Below are 22,044 nucleotides of genomic sequence, written 5' to 3'. Positions count from 1 at the left end.
AGTCAATCAGGTTTGGTGTCCTTTTCTGTAGTTTCTGTAGATCACGTCTAACCTCAAAACTAAAAAATACTCACAACTGAAAAGCTTATAGGTCAAACTTATCTGTCCTTAGACTAATGAGAGGTTATCTGTCCCCATTAAACAGTGTTAGAAATATTTGTTAATTATATTTGCATTTTCTCGTACTACACAGCCTATCAAAACATATAAGAGATATTGGTTTATTATGAGACTCAATTTTTGATTATATATAGAGAATTTATTAAAGATCTTTATAACACATCTTCAGAATTCATATCAAATGTCACAGAAGACTACACAGAACTAAAAGTATAAACCAAACTAAATGCAAGAAAGAACCAGCTTCACAATGGCTTAAGGTGTTTTTTGAGTTAGTCATACGGAAGTCCTATCTGCATGGCCTTCACCATTTTTGTTTCCTATGTGTATTTCTTGTCTTTCTCATTTGTTTTGTAAATCAAAGTTAATTTTTTTCCCCAAGAATTGTAGCTGTGAGACAGCAGCTAATATGGAGACCCAGAGATATATACGATACAAATGAACCATACAATCAGGAGATCAATGGAATCCTCAAATGTCCTAGAAGTAATTATTGAGCATGTAATACCCAAAATTGTCATAAGCAATATTGTCAACATACAGTTCCTGGTAGAGTGCGGTTTATGAGGGTAAGGAGTAACTTTTCACATGACTCACCAGGAACCTAGAAATGTCTTGCTTTGGTTTTCAATTGCATTACAAAACAATTACAACACATTTAGTATTCTCTGGACTGTAAGCTGTAATAAGCAACGTTGTCCATACCATATGTCCCCATTGCAATTTGTTCCAAATTGTATACTTTCCATAATCCACAGTGCTGTGGAGGAATGCATCAGCATAATATTAAAAAAAAAAATATTATGAAATGAATGCTGGAAATGGACTACTCAAAAATAGTAATGTTTCGGTGAATATAAAAAAAGATAAATTGGTGTGGAAGGAGAAAAATATTGGTCAATCTTTTCAGCTACATGATACATGTCTACCTCAATAATATATTTATAAGTAACAAAAGTTCAATACGTGCTCCGGGTCACATACTGCTCTTGTAGTTTTTACGTAGTCGCATCGGCCAATCCACGTTAACCCATTTCAACAACACTTTTTGGACGTCAACCCGTCTGTAGAGTTTACATAAGTGAATCAGCTGCTCCACAGTTCTCTCACTGTTCCTTAGTAAGAACCCAACGGTAGGACTCTGTTGTTTCTGCTCCAAGAAGCATAATTCATCATAACTCATTCCCCACCTGCTGGCAAAGTTTCTCCAGTTTTTTACAGTAGGGTGACAAGGGTCTAGCTTGATCTGAAGAGTGTATAACAGATCCTCGTCGTTCAGCAAGTCGCTAATAGTTGGTGGGAAAGTTTCACTGCTCTCTTGGTATGAATGGGTGATCTTGGTTATATCTAAATGCAAACAGACACATTAGTACAATATATAGCACTAATATAACTTATATAATCTAAAGCGGCCTTTCGACATACAGAAACCCAGGGCAAGCTTCCTCTGTGTCCCCTACCACCAGCCCATCTGTACATGAGTGGAGGTCTCTGCGGCCGGCCTCACAGACCTCCCAATAAAGCTTCCTCCATGGAATATGCGCCATATGCAGCTGGATGGAGGGATATGCCCGGGGTGCACAGGATGCAAGGGGGAAAGCGCAGACCTCCACAGGACTATGAGGCTCATGAGGCAACTGCCGGCCCCTAAGATGAGCCTGGACCTAAAGCCGCTGCACATTGTGCCTTGGGTTGAAGACTGCCCTACAAGGATATCAAAATTGAATAAAGAAAACGGTCTAAAAACAGATCTAGAGTGACCAAATGGTTTTAGCCGTAAGCATAAAACCATGTCATAACGACCTCCCAAATCGTAGGTATATTATATTAAGCATAGTAGAGTGGAGAAGAACTTATCATCGGCAATCACCCTGATTTCAATTTATTTATGAAATTGTGTCTGATTGTGTCCTGATTCTAACAGCCAGAATCTGGTTGCAAATGGAAATGTAGGCCTCGCAAAAGCAGAATACTTTAAAGGTAAGTTAAGTATTTAATTACTTTTTTAATCAACTAGAAATCCAGCACTTCATGTGGGATGACATCATCAGAATGTGCTGGGTGAACGTCCAATATTTTTATAAGGTGTGGACCGCTGGCTTTAACTAACTTTTAACTAAAGTTATTATTTCCTCTGTAGGTTTAATGACATAAAAATACAACACACACATTTAAAAAAAGTTTTTTTTAGTGCCTGCTTTAAGTATTCCTAGAAAAATTATGTATAAATTTATGTATGATTTGACATAATAAAAATATTTTGGAGAAGGGTTTGAGCATTTAACAATATGGGGAATAATGTCTCTAAATGAACATACAAAAGTGTTAAATTCACCAGTAGAATTAGTAGTAGTAGGTAGAACTAATGCATGGTTAAAAAAAATACACTTTACATACCAGGGAGTGTGTCAATAGTCATTACTGGACAGTCATTTTCTTCTGGCTAAATAAAGAAAAAAGAAAGAACAAAATGATTAATAAAACCTGCTTGATAGTGGCAGTGTTTTTTCCCACTGCAATTATTTTATATTCACAATAGAAAGGAAGCAATACTCCTATTACATGAACTGGGTGCCAAGTATGGCAACCTGGGCCTCCGATCCACGGCCTATGCAATCCTACAAATACAAATAAGCCAACATGTACACCAGATTAATTGTACCAGTGCCCACTGCGGCTTGTTTGGGTCCAAGGGCTCGAAACACTGAGGAAGGGGCTCTGTGCCCTGAAACATTTGTGTATTAAGAGCTTGCTGTGAGTGAACAATATGGCGGCGGTACCAGTGCACCATTACAATTAATGTGGCGTATCAATTGGCAGACAAATAGCCTGTCACAGGAAGGACTTTTTGCTGACAGTCCAGGAAGTGCCCAAGGAACAAACCACTTAAGAAAGTGGGGATGTGGAATCTATTCTCCTTTTACCTAAACTATTCAGCAGTTTGACTGCCCCTGTTTCTGTTCTTACATACAGGAAGTCACCAGGTAGTTGAAAGAAAATCAGTGGAGAAGGAGGCGGCCCTGACGATGTTTGTGCCCCGGGACGGGTGTCTCTTTTGGCCTGCCCCTAGGTAATCTATCGCGACAAGACCGTTCCTCACAACTCTGGTAAATGAGAGCAGTTTATGGATATCCCAGCACTGAGCGCAATCATTTTATATATTCATTAAGCCAATTGTTTTCAGCCAACGATACACAGAATCCCTGGCCTGATTACCATACTTGGGAACGTCTGGTCTCTGGCTACCCGGAGACTTCTCTTGCGGGACGCGGCCAGGACTGCACACTGACGTCAGCGGGCGGTCCCGTGATGTCGGTGGGAGTTCCCACTGACCTTAGTGGGAGGTCCCCATGACATCAGTGGGAGTTCCCTTTTAAAGGGAAAATGGGCGGGGAGCGGGGCGTGTCAAGACCCCGCTTCCGCGACCCGGAGGATTCTGGTCTTGAACCGGAGAACCAGGTATGCTGAGTACGGCCCTCGAAACCTGTTTTAAATCCTGCATTCCAGAACAATCTGAGCCTCAGCAATGACATAGCTTAATTTGAAATGACTGAAGAGGGACTCTTTTACTGTACTACATAATATTAGAGGAGTGACCAGATGCAGGGCTTAACTAGGGCCTTTTATACACACACACATATATATATATATTACTTCACCCTGAGTTTAGAAGATGAATAATGTATTTTATTTACACAGTTTAGTTTATAAACCTATTCCCTTCCTTTATGGCTTTAAATACACCCAACAAGCATTCTGAGCTCCTAGAAAGTTCCCCCATAATATAATTTACAGGTCTTTGTTTCATGCGGGTATGGATCACTCACTAAAACCTTTAAAACTGATAAAATAAATGGTTGCAGATTGCCGCCTAGTGGGCTTCACACACATGACACACACACTTTTTACTATCTTCATTGGGAGATCGCTTTGTGTTTCGGATAAGTATACCTCACCTCTTCAACTTACCTTGCATAATTAAGATGATCTTTTAGACAAGACATAGGAACCTTCCTATATGAGTTTCAATGGCTGGGACCTTGTTGGAGTTATTTAATTTTTTATTTTACTGATATTGTTAGTTTTCACTCTTGTATATTGTAATAGTTCTACAGAACCTACTGGCATTTAATAAATGTAATGTCTCATAGAATTATGTTAAAATGGTAAATAAGTATGTGTGTAAGTACGTTTTAAGGCCCCGTCATTTACTTATTTTGGCAGGATTGATAGTTTTCTGGAAAACTGCAATTTCTTTAGTAGACAGTAGGAGGCAGCTCAAGTCTTAAAAAAAAAAAAAAGTTATCCATAAAAGAAACACTATCTTTCCTTAATCGCAGACTATCACCTTTCAATTGATTATATCATTGATATTGTTGGCCTCATGCTGATGGCAGAAGAGGAACACTTTTTTATATGTAGGTAGGTTTACTATCGGTATCTGTTGTGATTTTTTTTTACATTTAGTTTTTAAAATCTGTAAATTGTATAGACATTTATCGTAAGAAAGGACAAATGACAATCCATAAAATATTTCTTTACCTTAACAGCCAAAAGGCGTGCTTGCATTTTAAAAAATATATCCGCTGGAAGACTGAACACGAAGACTGAATATGAGTTCTAATGTATCACATAAAAGGTACAATATGTATGTGTCCTGCATAGTCTTCAGGTTCCCAATAAATCTATGAATTTTTAAGAGTAAGTGGGTGCATGAAGTATTTGTGCCTAGGTACTACTGATATACAGACTTATGTGTACACACCCTGGGCCACCCTTGCACAGTGTGCAAATGCTGTATTCTGCCTTGGGATTTTTACATCCCAAGTGAATTATTTGACTTTTATCAACATTAAACTGTAGCTGCCACATTCATGACCATTTTTCTAATTTGCTTATATCACTTTCCATTTGGCTTGTTCCACCCAGAATGTCTACCCAGTTGTAGAAATGTTGAATGTAAAACTACATACCTTGCCATTAAGATCTTTTGTAATATTGCAAATAAAAATATGAAAAAGTACGGGCCTCAATCCTGATCCCTGAGTTACCCCACTAGTAACACTACATTCCCCTTAATATACACCAATAACTACAACCTTCTGCTTCTTGATATTTCGTTATCCATTTGACTATTTAAATATCCAAACCCCAACAGTGCAATCTATTTATGAGTCTTCTATGGGGGGCAGTGCAATCTATTTATGGGTCTTCTATGGGGGGCAGTGCAATCTTTATTATTTTAGTTACCCAGTGAAATATTTTTGTTACATTAGTTTAACAATCCCCCTGCCCTTCTAAGTTAAACAAGTAAAATCCATAATTCTAAATTGTTTGCTATTACCCTTAAGGCCATAAATATCAGTTGGTTACAAAATCACATTCAAAGACTCGGTAAAGCCACACATTCTTGCCATGACTCTAACTACACCTTCTTTGGCCAATTGTAAAAATCTGAGACACCAAATAAACAAATAAATACCAAAAGATAGTTTGGAAATTGTATATCTTACCTGCTTTATCCTGTCCGATGTAGGAATTTCAGGAAAATCAGTAGGGTTTTCTAGAAGAATAGCATCTGGAAGGCGTTCATCTCCTAAAGGGCAAAGGTCAGCAATTAGCACCTGCTATGAATTTCCCATATCTAAATCAACTAAATTAACCAGCCCTACATTATCACTCGTAGAGTATTTAAAAGGTAACTATATACTATATATATATTATTTTTTTTTTTTTAATTTTCACCCAATATACTTTCCAAGCCTTTATAAGGTTACCACAATGTATATAAGTTTATATACAATGTTACCACAATGTATATAAACTTATATACACGTCTAGTAGTATTTTGGAGACGGTAATAAGGAAATAACCTACTCACCTAATTTAAATAAACAGAATTTGACAGACCAATCTAATCTGCTGATTTTTCTGGATGTAAAGACTCTGACCTTAATGTGTCCTTGGTCTTATCTTCGATCCCATACATGTTTAAATTCCCTCCCTGTATCAGCCTTCGTTACATTATGAGTAAGCATCTAGTTTCGGATTATGACCTCTTGTTCTAGCATTTCTCCTCCTTATAACATACAATTGAAACATACATATTCATGCAATGAAACTGGTATATCAGTGGGGTTGCTGGGGTTGGAAAAGGTGGTTTTAATCATCTTAAGCAAATAATACGAGGAACTGCACACCATTACCCTGAACCCTGTGTTCTTTACTGTCATTGTAATGACATTAATGACAGTATAGCACCAAGTTAACATACAACTTACCAAAAACACACGGGGAAATACATGTCTATGTCTACAGTTTATATATATATATATATATATATATATATATACACACAGATATGGAGTTCATATAAGTCTAACTGTTTAGAGGAGAGGCGATAGATGTGTTGCTACATGTCAGTTACACCTCCTTCAATGTATCCCCCGGGCACTCAGCACAAAAGAAAACTGTCATGGCTGACTTCCAACCAGCAGGATGGCTTGCAAAAGACTCTTCTGCTCTGTGATTATATTAATTATTTTCCTTAAAGTCACGAAAGACAAAATGTAATTGGCTGAAGAACTGAGCTGTGTAGGGTGGGAATCCTTTAATCTCTTAAGATATTATGTTATTTGTAGAGTCGCGTTTGTAAAACTGGCTGTGCTCCGAAATGCTAACTGACATTTTAAAGGAAGCCAACTCCTTTAATGTAATTAAATCCCAGCGGCAAATTATTTGCAAATGATTTATTAATTCCCCAATTACTTATAAATTACTTTACAATACACGGTAGTACTACGTGCTATATAAAAGCTTGTCACAGTTCTCTACAAGAAGAACTGGTCAGATCCCTGCAAGGACGGCAGACTCGGCATTAGCCTTATCACTGGGCTGGAATATAATGGAAGCAGATGCTCTGCGGCAGAGCCGGACTAACAGAATGGGTTCCAGCAGTGGGTGGCTGCTTATACTGCCGAAGTATAAAACATAACGTTCGGCCGCATGTATGTCATTTGGAGGCCACTGGACTAAACCAAAGCCGCTTCGTGATCTCCAGACCAGCCAGGGTCAAGTAATGTGATGCTAGGTGACCCCACAGTAATAGAGTCACAGCCTTCACTGTGTGCACCAGGCACATGTGTTGGGGCAGTTTGCCCTTTTCCCCTAGCCCAGAAGAACTAACAAACACAATAAATGCATCCTGGGAAGTCAGGAGACTGCTCAAGTCACCTCAAAAGTCGGTGGTGCAGCTGCTTCAGGAAGTCCTAACTAGTCAGGGGTGCAGTATCAATTCTGGGGTCAACAAATACCCCTGTCGCTCATCTCAATAACATGTGAGCATTATGCTGACGGTGCTGCTGTTGGTTCTCTCCCTTATCTATTATCCATACTAACACACAAATGAGCACCAAGAACTGAAGCTTTGCAGCTCTGACATTTTCCCCTGTAGGTTTAATCACAGTAAAACAGAGATGTTTAAGAAGACCATTTCAGTTTCTTGCCACCTGGCAGAAAAGCATTCCCAGAAACATTCTTAATAAAGTGACATTTTACAATCATTTCTGGTCTGGGTAGATAACACAATCCACTCGATCTGAATAAGTCCAGTTGAGCAACACTAAAATCAATAAGCAATGAATTATTTATCTGTTAATAGCATACATTAAGGCTTCTGCAGGCACTTGAAATCCGAGTCTTGATCTGACTCTTATTTAGCAATAAGAGAACTGTAACGTAGAGTGACATTACTACTTTTTTGGTCACTTTCAGCTTTCCAGGAGGGTGAGATAAGACTTGTAAACTCTTACACTCAGCATTACTGGACTAAAACTTGGTAAGCTCTTGTAATGTGTGTTAATGATGTCATTTTAAGAATAGTATCATAAGTATGTGCCGCGGTTTATTGCTTAGATGTGAAAACAAACAAAAATGCTGTTGGTGCCCATAAGGGCCACGGCAGCCACCAGATCCTCCTGTCTTCGGGGGTCACACTGCTCAAAGGGATAACCATCCCCTTCCTTATTTTCCCAGTCAAAAGGCCTGCGGGAGGGCCTGATCTTCCTGATCAAGCAGCAATAAGTATAGTATTTTAAAATGGGTAGACTAGACTTACTCTCGTCTCTCATCTTTGCAACTACCTGAACACATACAATCATAGCAATTGGAGTGGGATCCCTGAGAGTTAAGACAAGTTTTTGTGACTAGAATAAGGCCAGTGTAAATGGCCAGAATGGAATGTTGACTCATTAAAAAGCCCTCAAGTTACAGACAGAAACCAGACAGAGAGATTTTCCAAAAAAGGTTTCACACTACCACATGATGTCATCAATGTACCACGTTCCTCAGGCGCCACCTAAGGCAATGTCTATTATTTCAGGGAAAACCCTCTCACGGACAATACTTTGATGGGTATAGAATGTCTGTAAAGAATGTGACCTTCATCTTATGTATTTCAATTGATTCTAATAGTTCCTATGAATGGAATTTACCAGCCAGCCAAGCAGGTCACTAATTGCATGCACTCTGGGCTAGATGTTCAGTTCTTATATCACCAGCTAATGCAGTGATGCAATAAGTGATGCACATTCATTAGTAAAAAGGTAGGGTTGTGACTAGATTGGTGCATTCATATTCGGAAGAACATGAAAACAAACACGAATGTTGCATTTTCGTTGTTCAAACCAAATACCAAATTAAAAAAAATGGCGGCGGGCAAACGTACACGAAGACGCACAAAATGAAGAATCTTTGTTTCTTCGTGTTTGTCTTTGCGTCGGGCCTGCCATTTCTTGAAAGGGGAGGAGGGACATTGATTGAGTGAGCTGATCTTTATTTGTCCAATCAGCTCATTCTTGTGACATCATACATTTAATAACACCTGTTAAATTTAAAATTAGATAATAATAATAATAAGAGATCTCGAATTCCCTATTCAATGTCTTCTAAGCATTAATTTATTGAGTTCATCACTGTTTCACTGCATTTCCAAGGCAACCGGCATAAAACAAAGAAAAAAACGAATAAGAAGAACGTTTACGAATATTCACCCGAAACGAACACGGGAACGGACAAATATTCGTAGTTGCGACCTTCATAGTTCAAGTTGGACAACTTTATTTTGATGTGTGCTACTCTAGAATCCCTTTAAGTGAAACCATGTACACCATCAGGTAAAATACTGTATTTTTCAGAAATAACATTTAATAAACTTAAAATTCACCTGATATAGATTGTTACATAGGACAAAGGCATTACTTCTGGAAGTATTTTTTTTTTTAAAGTATTACGTTCCACAAAATACAGAAATTTTCAGGTAACAAATCTTGTGTCAGGTGGTATATATAAATCTATTCAATATGACATTTCCCCTAACCTCCTAGGGAAAAGAACCCCGCATTCATCTGCTTGATTTCAATATTATGCAATAAATGTATACATTCCAGGTGAGTGAAACGACTACTGCACCTTTAGGAAGCTTTGTATCTTGGACAGGATACTTTTCGGTCTGTAAAAAAGAAAAATATAATTGGGTCATGTTATATACTTCAGGTCTTTATTATATGTGCCTCCCCTGCTAAGCACCAGCACTCCCACTCCCATCACCCCTCCCTTATCCATCACAAGGGGAAGCATACAGTGCAACAAAGGCTACGTCCTATCCCATAAGACTGTTTTGTAATGGAACCAGGGGTCCGTTACATGCCCCATGCCCGCGGCGCTGGTAATTTAAAGTCAGCAGACAAAGAGATAACACTTACTGTTTCAAAAAGCAAAGTGCTGGGTTCAGTATCTTCCACTGGTTCTTTGGTGTCATGATCTGTTAAAATATCAGAGTTTGGTTATAGCCATAAAACGATAGTTTCTCTTTTGTTCTCAACTACAAAGGTTACCAGGAGTAGCAATACAGTTCCAAGAAATATTAGCAATCAATGCACATTTACAGCATAAAATAAGATGACAGTTATAAAAACTCGTTTAGCAGGGCCCTCCTCACCTGTTATCTCTGTAAGTCAAATTGTTATGTTACATACTAAAACAATAAATAATAATAATATAAATCAGAATAATACTTTACATGCACAGGAGTCATGGCTAAGAGTCAGTATTCCCTGAAGTTAAAGAGAAGGTCCAAGCAAAGGCTGTTTATGGTCACACTGTATCCATGATTTCCCAGTACACTAACTATAACTAAAAGCACAACCTAGTACAATTCCTGTTCTTATGTATATAACTAGAGTTATACACTGTAGGGTTTATTCACTAAAGAGGGAGTTTGCAGGGATGGTGAATATGTGTACTCTGTGATACCCTTTTGCATCATAGAACACCAAACCCAGTGAGCTTCTCTTGCAAGAAGATCCGTGCTCGCTTCTCATAATGCAATGGCAGAACCGAAATGACCACACACACTCACCCAATCTGCCGCTCGAGTTAGACGAGCATAAAAACGTAACGTGGCCAGGCTTATCCAGCCGTCGGCCACACTCACGTCATCAGACCTTAAAGTGCCACGGCTGCCCCATCATCACCAGTCCGACCCTGTGCATAGGTAATGTGGGACCCTTTCTAAAGAAAAATAGCTAATTTTTAAATCTTACAATTAATCTGACAAAAGTAATTAATATGTATTCAAGTTGTTGCATACAGCACAGAAAAATTATTGCGGTTGACATTTATATACTTGTGAGTGCCCTAAAGCTATATTCAAAAGTGTAATTGTTTCATTTCTAGAATACAAAATAATACAACTTTACTACTCTTTACATGAATTCCATGGGCAGAGAGGGGAGTACTTATATTGTTGACAACCATATCCTTTTGTCCATCTTTGTACAAAAATAGAAATCATATAGAATGGTTTATCATGTGATTGCCCAAGAAGTAAACTCAGTCTAGAATTAAAAAATGTATGATAACTCAACATTTGTTATATAAATAGTCCAACCCCACCAACAATTGTACATCCCCGACCTTATACTCTCCTCAATGTAGGTTCACAATCAGATCCACCTGCAATACAACTCTTTAACCTATTAAAAAACTAAAACCAACAATATTGATTGTGAGGCTATGGTAAACACTGTGCTCCATACCTAATTTTGTTTATGTCACCCTCTTTCGATTTGGACCATGGCATTGCCCCATCCTTACTAAAATATTTGAAAAATATATGTTTGAAAAAGAACATGTAACCCCCAATTCACTGCTCCCAAAATTTTAACTGTCTGGATCGAGACGCTTTTATTTTAGTTGTGTGGATAGAAGCGTAGTTTGGCGAACTTGACAAATATTCCCTTCTCTCCCATTACAGCTAAATGATTTTTCTTATTAGTTATCTATTATTTCTTCTCACACGTAAACAGCCTGCTTGCCTTCATTTCATAAATTCCAAGTGTTCCTCTCTAGGAAGGATAGTCAAATTATTAGGGGTATAAGGGCAATTGCTGAGCTGGTCACGATTTTTTCAGAGCCGGTATGACTTGTGTCTAGTACGCTTGTACACTGGTGAGCTTTGATGGTGTGAGTATGCTTTAGTGTGTGTATGTGTATGATAATGTGTTAGTATGTCTTATAGTGAGTGTGTGTGTGCTAGTTAATGGAGGGGCAAGGGGCCAGAAGCCGCCAGCCCTCCCATGCCTTAGAATGTTTGGTGGATATTTGGTGGATAATGTGTTTTGCTGTCCTAAATGTAAATTACTATATAAACGTCAAAAAAGATGTAAATTGTTTCAACATCGCATTTAAGTACTTTACTTGTTTAGGTTAAATAGCTCAAAATGTCACATTAAAAGTCTTGGTTAAGGCCCAATCTCCTAGTCATGCCTCTAACCACATGCCATGTGAAATGTTGGCAGCTAAAAGTAAAGGGAAAATCCCACCAACTAAATTAAAAATATGTTTTAAAAATATTGTGCTATTTTTGTTCAGTTTTGTATTATAACATATTTGTCTTTATCTTTTGCATAATATAAATATAAATACTTCTTTTCATGGGACCTCTCCGCCGTCGAAGTCTTTTGTACTCATTTAGGGTTAATGCCCATAGTGTGGCCAGCTAAACCTTTTCAATATCATTCTACCTTGTTGTTTGTAACCATTATCCCTGTATAGTGCTCTGCAAAATAAGTGCTCTGTAAGAAATTCTACAAATTGTCACTTCATAATGTCTTATTCTTAACTCTCGAGTGGTACTATGTTACATTTTGGAAGAGAAAAATATTTTTTTGAAGATCCAATGAATTCAAATACAGCAACGACAGCGAAGAGTTAAGCAGTGTTTCTAAAGCACTGCCTGTTGGATTGGAAATGATGCGCGCCAACGTAAGACCTGGAAGTGTTAGCTGACAGAAGACTTCCACATCAAATAAATAAGACGTGTAACGACTTGATCTGAATGGCAGACATGCGTGTTAATCCTATATTTGTCTAAACTTGAACTGCGTTATGGTTCATACTTGTTTTCAGCATTTGGTAAAGATACACACCGCGTAGAGTGTTTAAATCCTGAAACCTTTACCCATTTTTGGTTCTAAACCATGTTACCTCTATACCTTACAGCATTGGGGGGAAAAAAACTACATTATTTTTGCTGGAAATGCATAAATCAACATTGATTTTACAAATGCTTAGAAATCTTCAGGACCACCTATTAAGCCGGTGGGATTGGGTTTTAAATCCCTGCTCTATGGATCAAAAAGCAGTTTTATTCAAGTGATTTTTTTTTTAATTTAGGGAATCTTTCACAAAATATTAACAAATATATATATATTAAAACAAAGACAGTGTTGTAAAGGTATTGTGTAAGTTGGGAGGGAAAAGAAAATGAAACAATCAAACACAACATCTCACCTGGAAAGAAAGGTTAAGTGTGCCACACTCTGGCCATCATACTCACATATTATGCATGTGATAAGTGAATATGGTATTTGACTCCCCCTTATACATTTTCATTGTTTCCAGCCCCTGAGCTCCCCCAACGCATTTCTTGCTTGCTACTGCACATGCGCGCTATACTGCCTGTGATTGGCAGCCTCGTGCTGTCCAAACTGGTGCAAAAATCACACAAGAAAGGGAGAAAGGGGCTTATGAACTGATCACAGTAACTACCTGCTATAGCAATAATATCACAATTATGACAATGATATCCACTAAGTCTAGAATTTTTGATACTGGGTTATTAATTAAGGTCTGAGTGGTCGTTCAGGATTCAGATAAGAGTTTTAGTCATTACCTATGCTTTATTCTACTTTAAAGATTTCTCTGTCAGCCATTGATAGCATGGAGCTGTGAAACATTTAATCTATACACTGTGCTAGCTCAATTATTAGCATGTCTATAGAGCAAATTGTATCGGTGTGTGTACCCATTTATTGACAGAATTAAACTATGGGTAATAATTCTGCTCTTAAGAAATGCAACACTGCTTTATGTGGTAGGAACATGTTTGCTCGCACATATAATATCTTTACAGGCGTGTTTTTCACCATAAGCAGACTATTAAAAAACAGTTAAGATGAGCACTTTCTTATCTTGACTAGCACATGTACACACTTGGAAGCCTAGCTGCTGATAACCCCTGTGTAGGGGTTTTCCATACTCAGTCATTGCCAAGAACAGTCACACTTTACAACTCAATGTAACCACAGATTAAAAAAAATGAAATTTCCATGTTTTCTTAGTTTCTATAAAAAAATATCTCCATCTTTTTGCTATCTATCTATCTATCTATCTGTCTGTCTGTCTACGTATATATCTACCTATATATCTATTTATCTACATATATATATAACTATCTACATATATCTATCTATCTACATATAGGTCAGAATATCCCTTTCTAAACTATTTTGAACGGGCACGGGGAGATAGGAGCATATCGTGTTGAAAACGAGGCTGCTCGCACACTGTTTGAATATATGTATGCCTGTATGGATGGATGTGTGAGTGTGTGAGCATGGAACTGTACTTGTGTGTGTAATGTGTGTGTATGAGCATGCATGTGTAATTGTGTGTGTGAGCATGCATGTGAAATTGTGAGCACGGATGTGTGTGTGTGTGAGCATGCATGTGTTATTGTGTGTGTATGAGCATGCATGTGTAATTGTGTGTGTATGAGCATGCATGTGTAATTGTGTGAGCATGGACGTGTAATTGTGTGTGAGCATGTATGTGTAAGTGGGGTGAGGTGGAGTGTGTGTTAGTGAATATGAGTGTGTGTAACTTGTGTAAGTGTGTTTACATTTGTTTTGGAGGAGCAAAGGTGACACAGACTAGCTATTAAGGCTGTTGGAGAAGTCTCTACCAGTTGAACATTTTACTTGCCCTGGTTCTTTAACGGGTGCTTAGGGGCTGAAAAGGGCTATAGTGGTGGAGTTAACCCTTATCGCGGCCAGACTGTGGATGGAAAGCAGCTCTAGCACTTAAAGGTCAGCAGATGCTAAATGATGTTCATGAGGTCGCACTCCATGCTCTTACACTCTCTTGATGCCATGTACACACGGCTACAAACTGACTCAAGTATACCTGTGTTGGTATATATATATATATATATATATATATATATATATATATATATATATATATATATATACAGTACTTCTGGCACAGGGGCAATGGTAATATTATATTGTATTCCTGCATTTTGTTGACAGCTCTGCTACTGGCACTCATTACACGGATGGTTTTAGAATTCCATAAGTGATTAAGTATTTGTGTTAAATTGATAGAGGTATAATTATAACAAATGAAATGCACAGAATTTCAGTATAACTGCAGTTGTCAAGAGAAGGTAACTTAAATCTAATCACATACAAATGTACTATATTTCTTTTCCACAGGTAACTTCTCTAAAGGAGCAGTCAACGTTTTCTCTGCTGATCGCTGTGAGATGCCAGGAGTGTTTTCCTATACATTATCTTACCCTATGGTTGCCAGATGACTTCTGTGAGTCAGTAGCACCAGGTCTTATGTGCACGTGTAAATGTTCTCCCAATTCTCCTCCTAAACTAGCTGGGTTTGAGATGTTAATCACTAGTGATCCATTAGCACACGGCTCTGCTAGAGAAACTAATACAACATGTCTATGAAGGCTTACTTACATTGCAGTATTTCACATAGAAACTTTGAAGAACACAAAGAGATTGGCTTTATTTGCATCAGGAACACACAAGCACATAATGGAAACATCCAAATATATGTCATATGTGTAAGGGATGAAAAAACACCATTGGCAATGGGACCAGACTGGCAGTGATGAGTTGGACCCAGCACTTTACAGCCAGGGGCCGTCTGATGATTTAAGTGCAGCTGGCGACTGGATATGCACTGATGTATGATACGTTATGCTTAAGTAGCGTATGGCGGGGCATATCCAACCGCTGGCCAAACACTGCAGCACCAGATAGGCAGACCATGTGCCGCCTGGCACACTGGGCACACTATGGCACTGCTGGCCCGTGTGACGTGCCACTTCTCCGAGTCACCAGAGAGAAACTCTCACTGCACACTGGAGCCTGGATGTTCCCAGGTATGGCCATTTGAGGGAATGAATAAACCGTTAGCTTAAAAACTCCTTACAAAAATGGATGATTAGAAATAACCCCGGAAATATAACGTAGCAAAAGGTGTGATTAAAGATTAATGCTTCTTTAATGGCTTTGAGACTGCAATAGAAGTACCCTCTGTAAACACCACTGGTTTTACCGTAAACGCTGCAGGTATTCAACATAAACAAAGAGAGAGGGGAAGCAATAAATACAATGGACTCGTCTGATGTTCTAGACACCCAGTCAGAGAATTATGATTAAAGTAAATACACGATAATAAGAATCATTGAAATGAGGCTCAGAGAGTGCTTGCACAGCTCTGAACAATTCTTCGCCTGAAACAAACACGTTTCCCAACTGAATCCAAACAAAGAGGGTTTGTGAAACTTACGCGAGCAGACGGAATGCGAAACAAATGAACAGGGACAACCGCTGCATTCCTGTTCCAAACTATTCTCCCCAAGATAGACATTTTCATCATAACCACCAGCCAACCAAAGAGAATGTTGGTTCGCTGTGTCCAACTTTTTTAAAGCATACATTCACATATTTGGAATTGAATACTATAGATGGCATTTGGGCAAAGCATGCGCAGTGCGTCCATAGAGTAGCCGTCCATTCTACTTCCCATTGATCAACCCCTTACATGAAGGACAAATACAATGGAAGAGGGGCAGCAGTCTAAGAAATATAAATGTGGGTTAGTTTGATATCATTAAAACAATATGTTAAAAGACTTTGTTTTGATGATAAACCAATGGTACATCAGCATTTTAAAGAAGTTGATAGACTCTCGAGTAACTGGTTCAGCAAAAGAGATGAAGAATGTATTGCTACTATTGTACATAGTAAAAGTGCAAGTCAGGATATACGCATGATTTTAAATTGTCTTCATGTTATCTTATATAAAAGATAAAGGCAACTGATAAAGGATCATTGACTATAAAGGAAAAGATTGATTTAATGGGCCAACGTAATAGAAATGTAACAATAGATCAGGGGAGGGATGACGGCATTCATCAGCACTCACAATGTACCTTTCCAAGACACCAGTGGCTGAACTGAAAATTCATAAATGAAGCACAGAAAGGATGAAGAGTTATAATGTGAATGCTGACTAAGGATTTTGTTCTGCACGGCACCCTGGTGGCTGCATGTGGAATTACAAGTAAAAATAACAAAAACACTTTAGGCAGTAGCCCAAAATCAATATATCAGTGCAGGATGGGGGGGGGATTATATCCCTTTTCAGCCCTTTCCAGCACTACATAGGCTCTGTAACTCCATTCCTGTACTACGGAGAACATCCTTCAGGGACTCTGATGTTATAGAAGTGAAAAGACATACGCTACTAGTAAACCAACGTATGGTGCTTATTGTTTGTATTCTCACAGTATTTTGGAATATAGTGGTTGGTGCGTTACAGCTGAAACTATAGATCTTCTCTTCAGAGTTATTCCTGACTAGGTGGACCTTCATGACATCTGAATGCTAAGCAACAAGGTATTGGAGTGTATCCATGACAAATTACATTATTTCACTTCAAATACATTTTTTAACCTGATATTGCCTGCTGCAGCCTTGGCCGTAAATGTACATACTAGTTTGTGTGCATCAGCAATGCACAGGTTGTGATCCCAGTGGGCATTATAGGAACCTGTGCATTATGTATGTACGTGCGGTCCATTCTTCAGAGAAGATAGAAGCATCGGGTGAAGATAACTCCTTATTTATTCTATCCTTAAGAATCTGACTTGCACAGCACCTAAATGGCATTTTATCCAGTATCTGAAATGGAATTTGCATCAATTTGTGGATGATTTGTGTAAATACTGGCAAATTAGTTTTTCTAGGATGACACACATTATATTTTGACCAATTTTTTCCTAATCAATTATAGTCGCAGAGGGGTTCTCAAAAAATGTGCTTCATGAATAGGATTGCTTTATCACTGAATTGTTATAGAGGGAATAGGATGTTGGTAGATGCTGGCTTAATCCCACTACAATATAATACAAGCTTGGACAAGCACGCGTGCAGATGCGCTACCTTCGTATTTCATACATTTTATTATGCCAAATTACTCAACCATCTTTCATTCCTTTGACATCAGTCGTTGCGTAAAAAATGCCACAATATAGTTATTTCAAAACGCTGAATGCAGTTTACTGGATGAGCAGCTAAAACAGAAATTCATGCCATTCCTATTTTTAAAGAGGCACCGCCATGAATATTTCTTACATTAACTCCTTTTAAGTAAATTTCGTTTGCATGAATGTAAACTTGGAAGATTTTGTTTTCACTTCATTTGACCATAATTCTTTTTGTGTTTAGAAACTGGATCATGGTGCTAAGCATCAATGTAAGTCGTATTGGACTGCTTCGATGTCATTGATATATTGTTTCAGTCTTGTTGTAAAAGCCACTTTTGTATCTTTAAAACTGTTAGCCTACTCGCAAACAAAGACCGCAGACAAATGTTACTTTGACGCTTATCAAGATCGAGATGAATAACAGTACAACTTTTAATTATAAACAAAAGAAACAAAAACGAATGTGCTGAATCATTTGCATGCAATATTAATATTATAAACGGGAAAAATAACAGCTGTATTTGCCAGGATTTTGCCTCTCTAGTAAAGAATTAGACTTTGCGTCTATGTAAAATCTGCTATAAGAATTGTAATCATCTACATACATAACAGCCATATGATGACCTGACGAGCAGTATTGTGTGGCGGCTTCACAGATCACATATAAAGGATAATTATTATTATTTATATACATATATATATATTATATAGCGCCATCATATTGTGAAGCGCTGTACAATGGGTAGACAGGACATAACAAGTAGTATGTAACATAACAATTTGACTTACAGAAACAACAGGTGAGGAGGGCTCCGCTCAAACAAGCTTATAAAGTACCTCCTTTGTGTGATGCGATGATCCCTATGGCCACAAAGCATTTAAAGTAGTTGAAATAAAAAGCACAACAAGAGGCTAAATTCAATGCCCTCGCACACAGTATCCGTAAAAGAAAGCTAGGAATTGAGAATGTTAGCCTTACTGTCAGCCGGAGACTCTTCAGAAGCCATGTGCCTGCGTCTGCGGTCTTTAGTGTTTGACAATGCCACAACAAGAGCTCAAATGATCTGGAATCTGCACTTCCTGGTTGTATAATAAGTTTTGTTGTTTTTTTTTTAGGGAAAAATGACGTCTGAAGAGGACTTTTCAAAAGCATATTCACACCACCTACTGGATATGTTGATTATCTTAATGGAACACCTCTCAGCACCCAGCACCCCCGCCCCCCTGTAAGTCTCTGCCCTATTCATAAAGGGCCCCGTTCAGCAGCCTCTCTCTATACAATGGCTGTGGTAGATTTCTGACAGAGAGCCGCCTGGGGCATATATGCACAGTTGTCTACATTATTCTTACATCTCTGTTAATGTCTTCCTATGGATTTTACATGGCACCGAAATACACGCTTGGTGGCAGGACTAAAAATACAGTATTTCATAAGTTAAGCAAAATATAAACCCCTAAAAACTCCAAAAAACTAATGAGAGGCAAGAGTTCTATGAGCCAGAATTTTCCGTAGTCGATAACCCTAGATAATCTTGAAAACATAAATTGGGCAGAAAAAAATATCTATTAAAATATACCTTTTTATTAATATTATTAAAACTAAATATCTTCCACGGCCACACTGGATCCTAAGGCTCTTAAAAAAAGATTAAGCTGAGACATATTAACATAGTTTTTTGGAGCCTTAAGATCCAGTTTGGCAGTATGAGTTTTAATAATATAAATAATATATATATATATATTAATAGTTATTTCTGTCCTGCCCGTTTTTATTTGAAATAAAATGCTTAGAATTTGATTTCTACAAGGTAATATAATTTCCAAAACGAATCCTAACATTCTGATTTACACGTGTCATGCCAGAACAGTTTTTGCATTAATAGATTTTTATTATTAAAACTTGTTTTGAAACAAATATGCTTTTCTGCGTGTTTCTGCGTATCAAAGATAAAGAAAGAATGGTAAATATAAAAAAATTAAAATTAACATTATTCAAAATGTTGCACATTGTTCATATATTATCATATTATCTAGTGTCCCATTAAGCCCCACCAATGATGTATGCATAATAAAGCACTTTGTAAATACAAATGCCTTGGAGCTGGCAGGTCGGGAGGAAGAGGTAAATATATGGGGATTGAGCGGAATAACCAAGGAGCACTTGTTGCAAGTGGTGTGATGCTATTATAGTATGTGACCCTGTTAAGCACCTGCTCCCAGATACTGTGGGCTACCGATCGGCTGAAGACCAAGAAACGCCAGGCAGATCCAGAGTCTCAGGATTGACTTCAGTCCAGAAAAACACTTAGTGCTTCAGCCCTCCCAACAAATGACACCTCTGTAGGATGAGCCTCTGTATGTGCAGAGATGAGCAAACCCTTAGCAGCCAGTGCATAGTTGCAGTGGCATCTTATTAAACTCCCAAGTCAGGTTGTATGTGGGACCCTCCCCACACACCTGCCTGTGCCCCCGCTGCCCCTAAAACAGCCTGTCTGTGCCACCGCTGCCACTAAAACAGCCTGCCTGTGCCCCCGCTGCCCCTAAAACAGCCTGCCTGTGCATCGCTGCCACTAAAACAGCCTGCCTGTGCATCACTGCCACTAAAACAGCCTGCCTGTGCCACCACTGCCACTAAAACAGCCTGCCTGTGCCCCCGCTGCCCCTAAAACAGCCTGCCTGTGCCACCGCTGCCACTAAAACAGCCTGCCTGTCCCACCGATGCCCCTGAAGCAGCCTGCCTGTGCCACCACTGACACTGAAGCAGCCTGGCTGTGCTACCTCTACCCCTCAAGCAGCATACTATTGGGAATATGTTTTTTGATGAGGTACACGCACTTGTTTTGTATGATCTAAACATTTTAATTGTTAATTAACTGAATTGATATATATATAAAAATGGCATTAGTTAAAGTGCTGGAAGATATAATCTTGGTTCTCATCCCATCACAAATGACATAAATACATTTAAAAGTTGGCAGTTATTTTGTACAGTCAGGTGTTGAATTACAGTAGACTGGTGGACTAGGTGGAAAGCCCCGCCCATTCTAGAATTGTGACATCATAGCGATAGCATTCTTTGATGTAATAACGCTGCACTACAGCTGTGCTACACACACTTACACATGCAAGGACCAGAGACTGCAGCACATACACGGAGCTCTCTAACACATGCTTGTATTACTAACTTCCAGAAAAATACACAATTCGAACACACACTTAGACACACAAAGAGGCACATTTAAAAAGCACCACAAGTATAATAAACGTTACACATATCTCAAACACAGGCAGATACCCGATGAACTCCAATATAAAAATACCATTGATTGTGCCGTTTATATATATACAATTCATAGAAATGATTCTGGTGCCATCTTTTGTATTTTGGATACAAAGTCTTATATCGACGGATCGATGTACATTGGTGAGGACGACAAATTGGCAGATACCGACCACCTCATCCTCTTCTGTAATCTGTAACTGTGGAGTGTTTGGTAAGAATTTTGCATATAAGGAACCCTTTTCTCTTGCTAACTAATGGTATACGGTAAAGATATTGTAAAGATATGTGCAGCGGCTTTAATAGAACAATATACGGTATGTTTTTAGCACATTTTTGGGGATTTTTTTTTTTTAAAGCCCATTTTTTTATACCAAAAGATTTGAGGAGGAGAACATATCTACCAGTGTGTCCTGTCATAAATATTTGTTTTATAATGTATGTATCTAAGCAATCCATTCTGTAGGTCAATTCACAAATGGCATAATGTGACTATGTCTCCTATTTAATGCTGGGGGAAAAGTTTCACCTGTATATCAGAATGATCTCTGTTGGTTTTGGTGGCATACGTTCGTTGCGTCTCCTGACTTCAGACTTATTTTTGGGTCTCCCGACAGCTTACCCTAGATGACACTCTCTCCCCTCGTTGTGACGGACTCGTGCCCCTGGCTCGTCGTGCATTGTCCCGCTCCACACACGCATTCACATAACACATAAGATTATGTCATGGTACTTTCACATTTATTTCTTATTTGTTTTTACCCCTTTCTATTATTATGACATGCGCCTTTGGGGCTTCTTCCCCGTGGGTAGTTTTATTTGTTGGTTTTCCATTACTGTTGATGGAGCTTTTCTGTTTCTCTGTTGGTCTCCGTGATACACCAACCGCATCTTCGACTCATGAGCTGTTCGATGTACACTAATTGCTATGACCCTACTGTCAGCGGTCTATGTCATTGCTGAACTCTGACTTTTACCATGTAATGCTTGTATTATAGAATCT

At 38.5% G+C, this 22,044-nt stretch overlaps 1 protein-coding gene across 1 annotated transcript; it reads right to left on the bottom strand.

The window, feature by feature from the left end:
* Positions 1–947: 947 nt before the first annotated feature.
* Positions 948–18,841, bottom strand: EDARADD (EDAR associated via death domain). The gene is made up of 6 exons (XM_053458551.1): positions 18,741–18,841; positions 9,882–9,940; positions 9,589–9,628; positions 5,634–5,716; positions 2,518–2,563; positions 948–1,467 (listed from the first exon to the last, which is right to left on the bottom strand). The coding sequence occupies exons 1-6, from the start codon at positions 18,766–18,768 to the stop codon at positions 1,097–1,099; spliced, it is 627 nt and encodes a 208-aa protein (XP_053314526.1). The 5' UTR covers positions 18,769–18,841; the 3' UTR covers positions 948–1,096.
* Positions 18,842–22,044: the final 3,203 nt, after the last annotated feature.

This window comes from Spea bombifrons, chromosome 3, assembly GCF_027358695.1.
Source record: "Spea bombifrons isolate aSpeBom1 chromosome 3, aSpeBom1.2.pri, whole genome shotgun sequence".
NCBI classification, from domain to species: domain Eukaryota; kingdom Metazoa; phylum Chordata; class Amphibia; order Anura; family Pelobatidae; genus Spea; species Spea bombifrons.
This window is presented reverse-complemented; position numbering and strand designations above follow the sequence as displayed.

What these genes read in the sequence shown, in the direction of transcription:
- EDARADD (XM_053458551.1), bottom strand. Translation starts at nt 18,768, where the DNA reads ATGGCTTCTGAAGAGTCTCCGGCTGACA. An exon ending in TGAAGAGTCTCCGGCTGACA is followed by an intron (nt 9,941 to 18,740) that starts GTAAGGCTAACA and finishes ATATTTTAACAG; the next exon opens with ATCATGACACCAAAGAACCA. An exon ending in AGATACAAAGCTTCCTAAAG is followed by an intron (nt 5,717 to 9,588) that starts GTGCAGTAGTCG and finishes TTTGCCCTTTAG; the next exon opens with GAGATGAACGCCTTCCAGAT.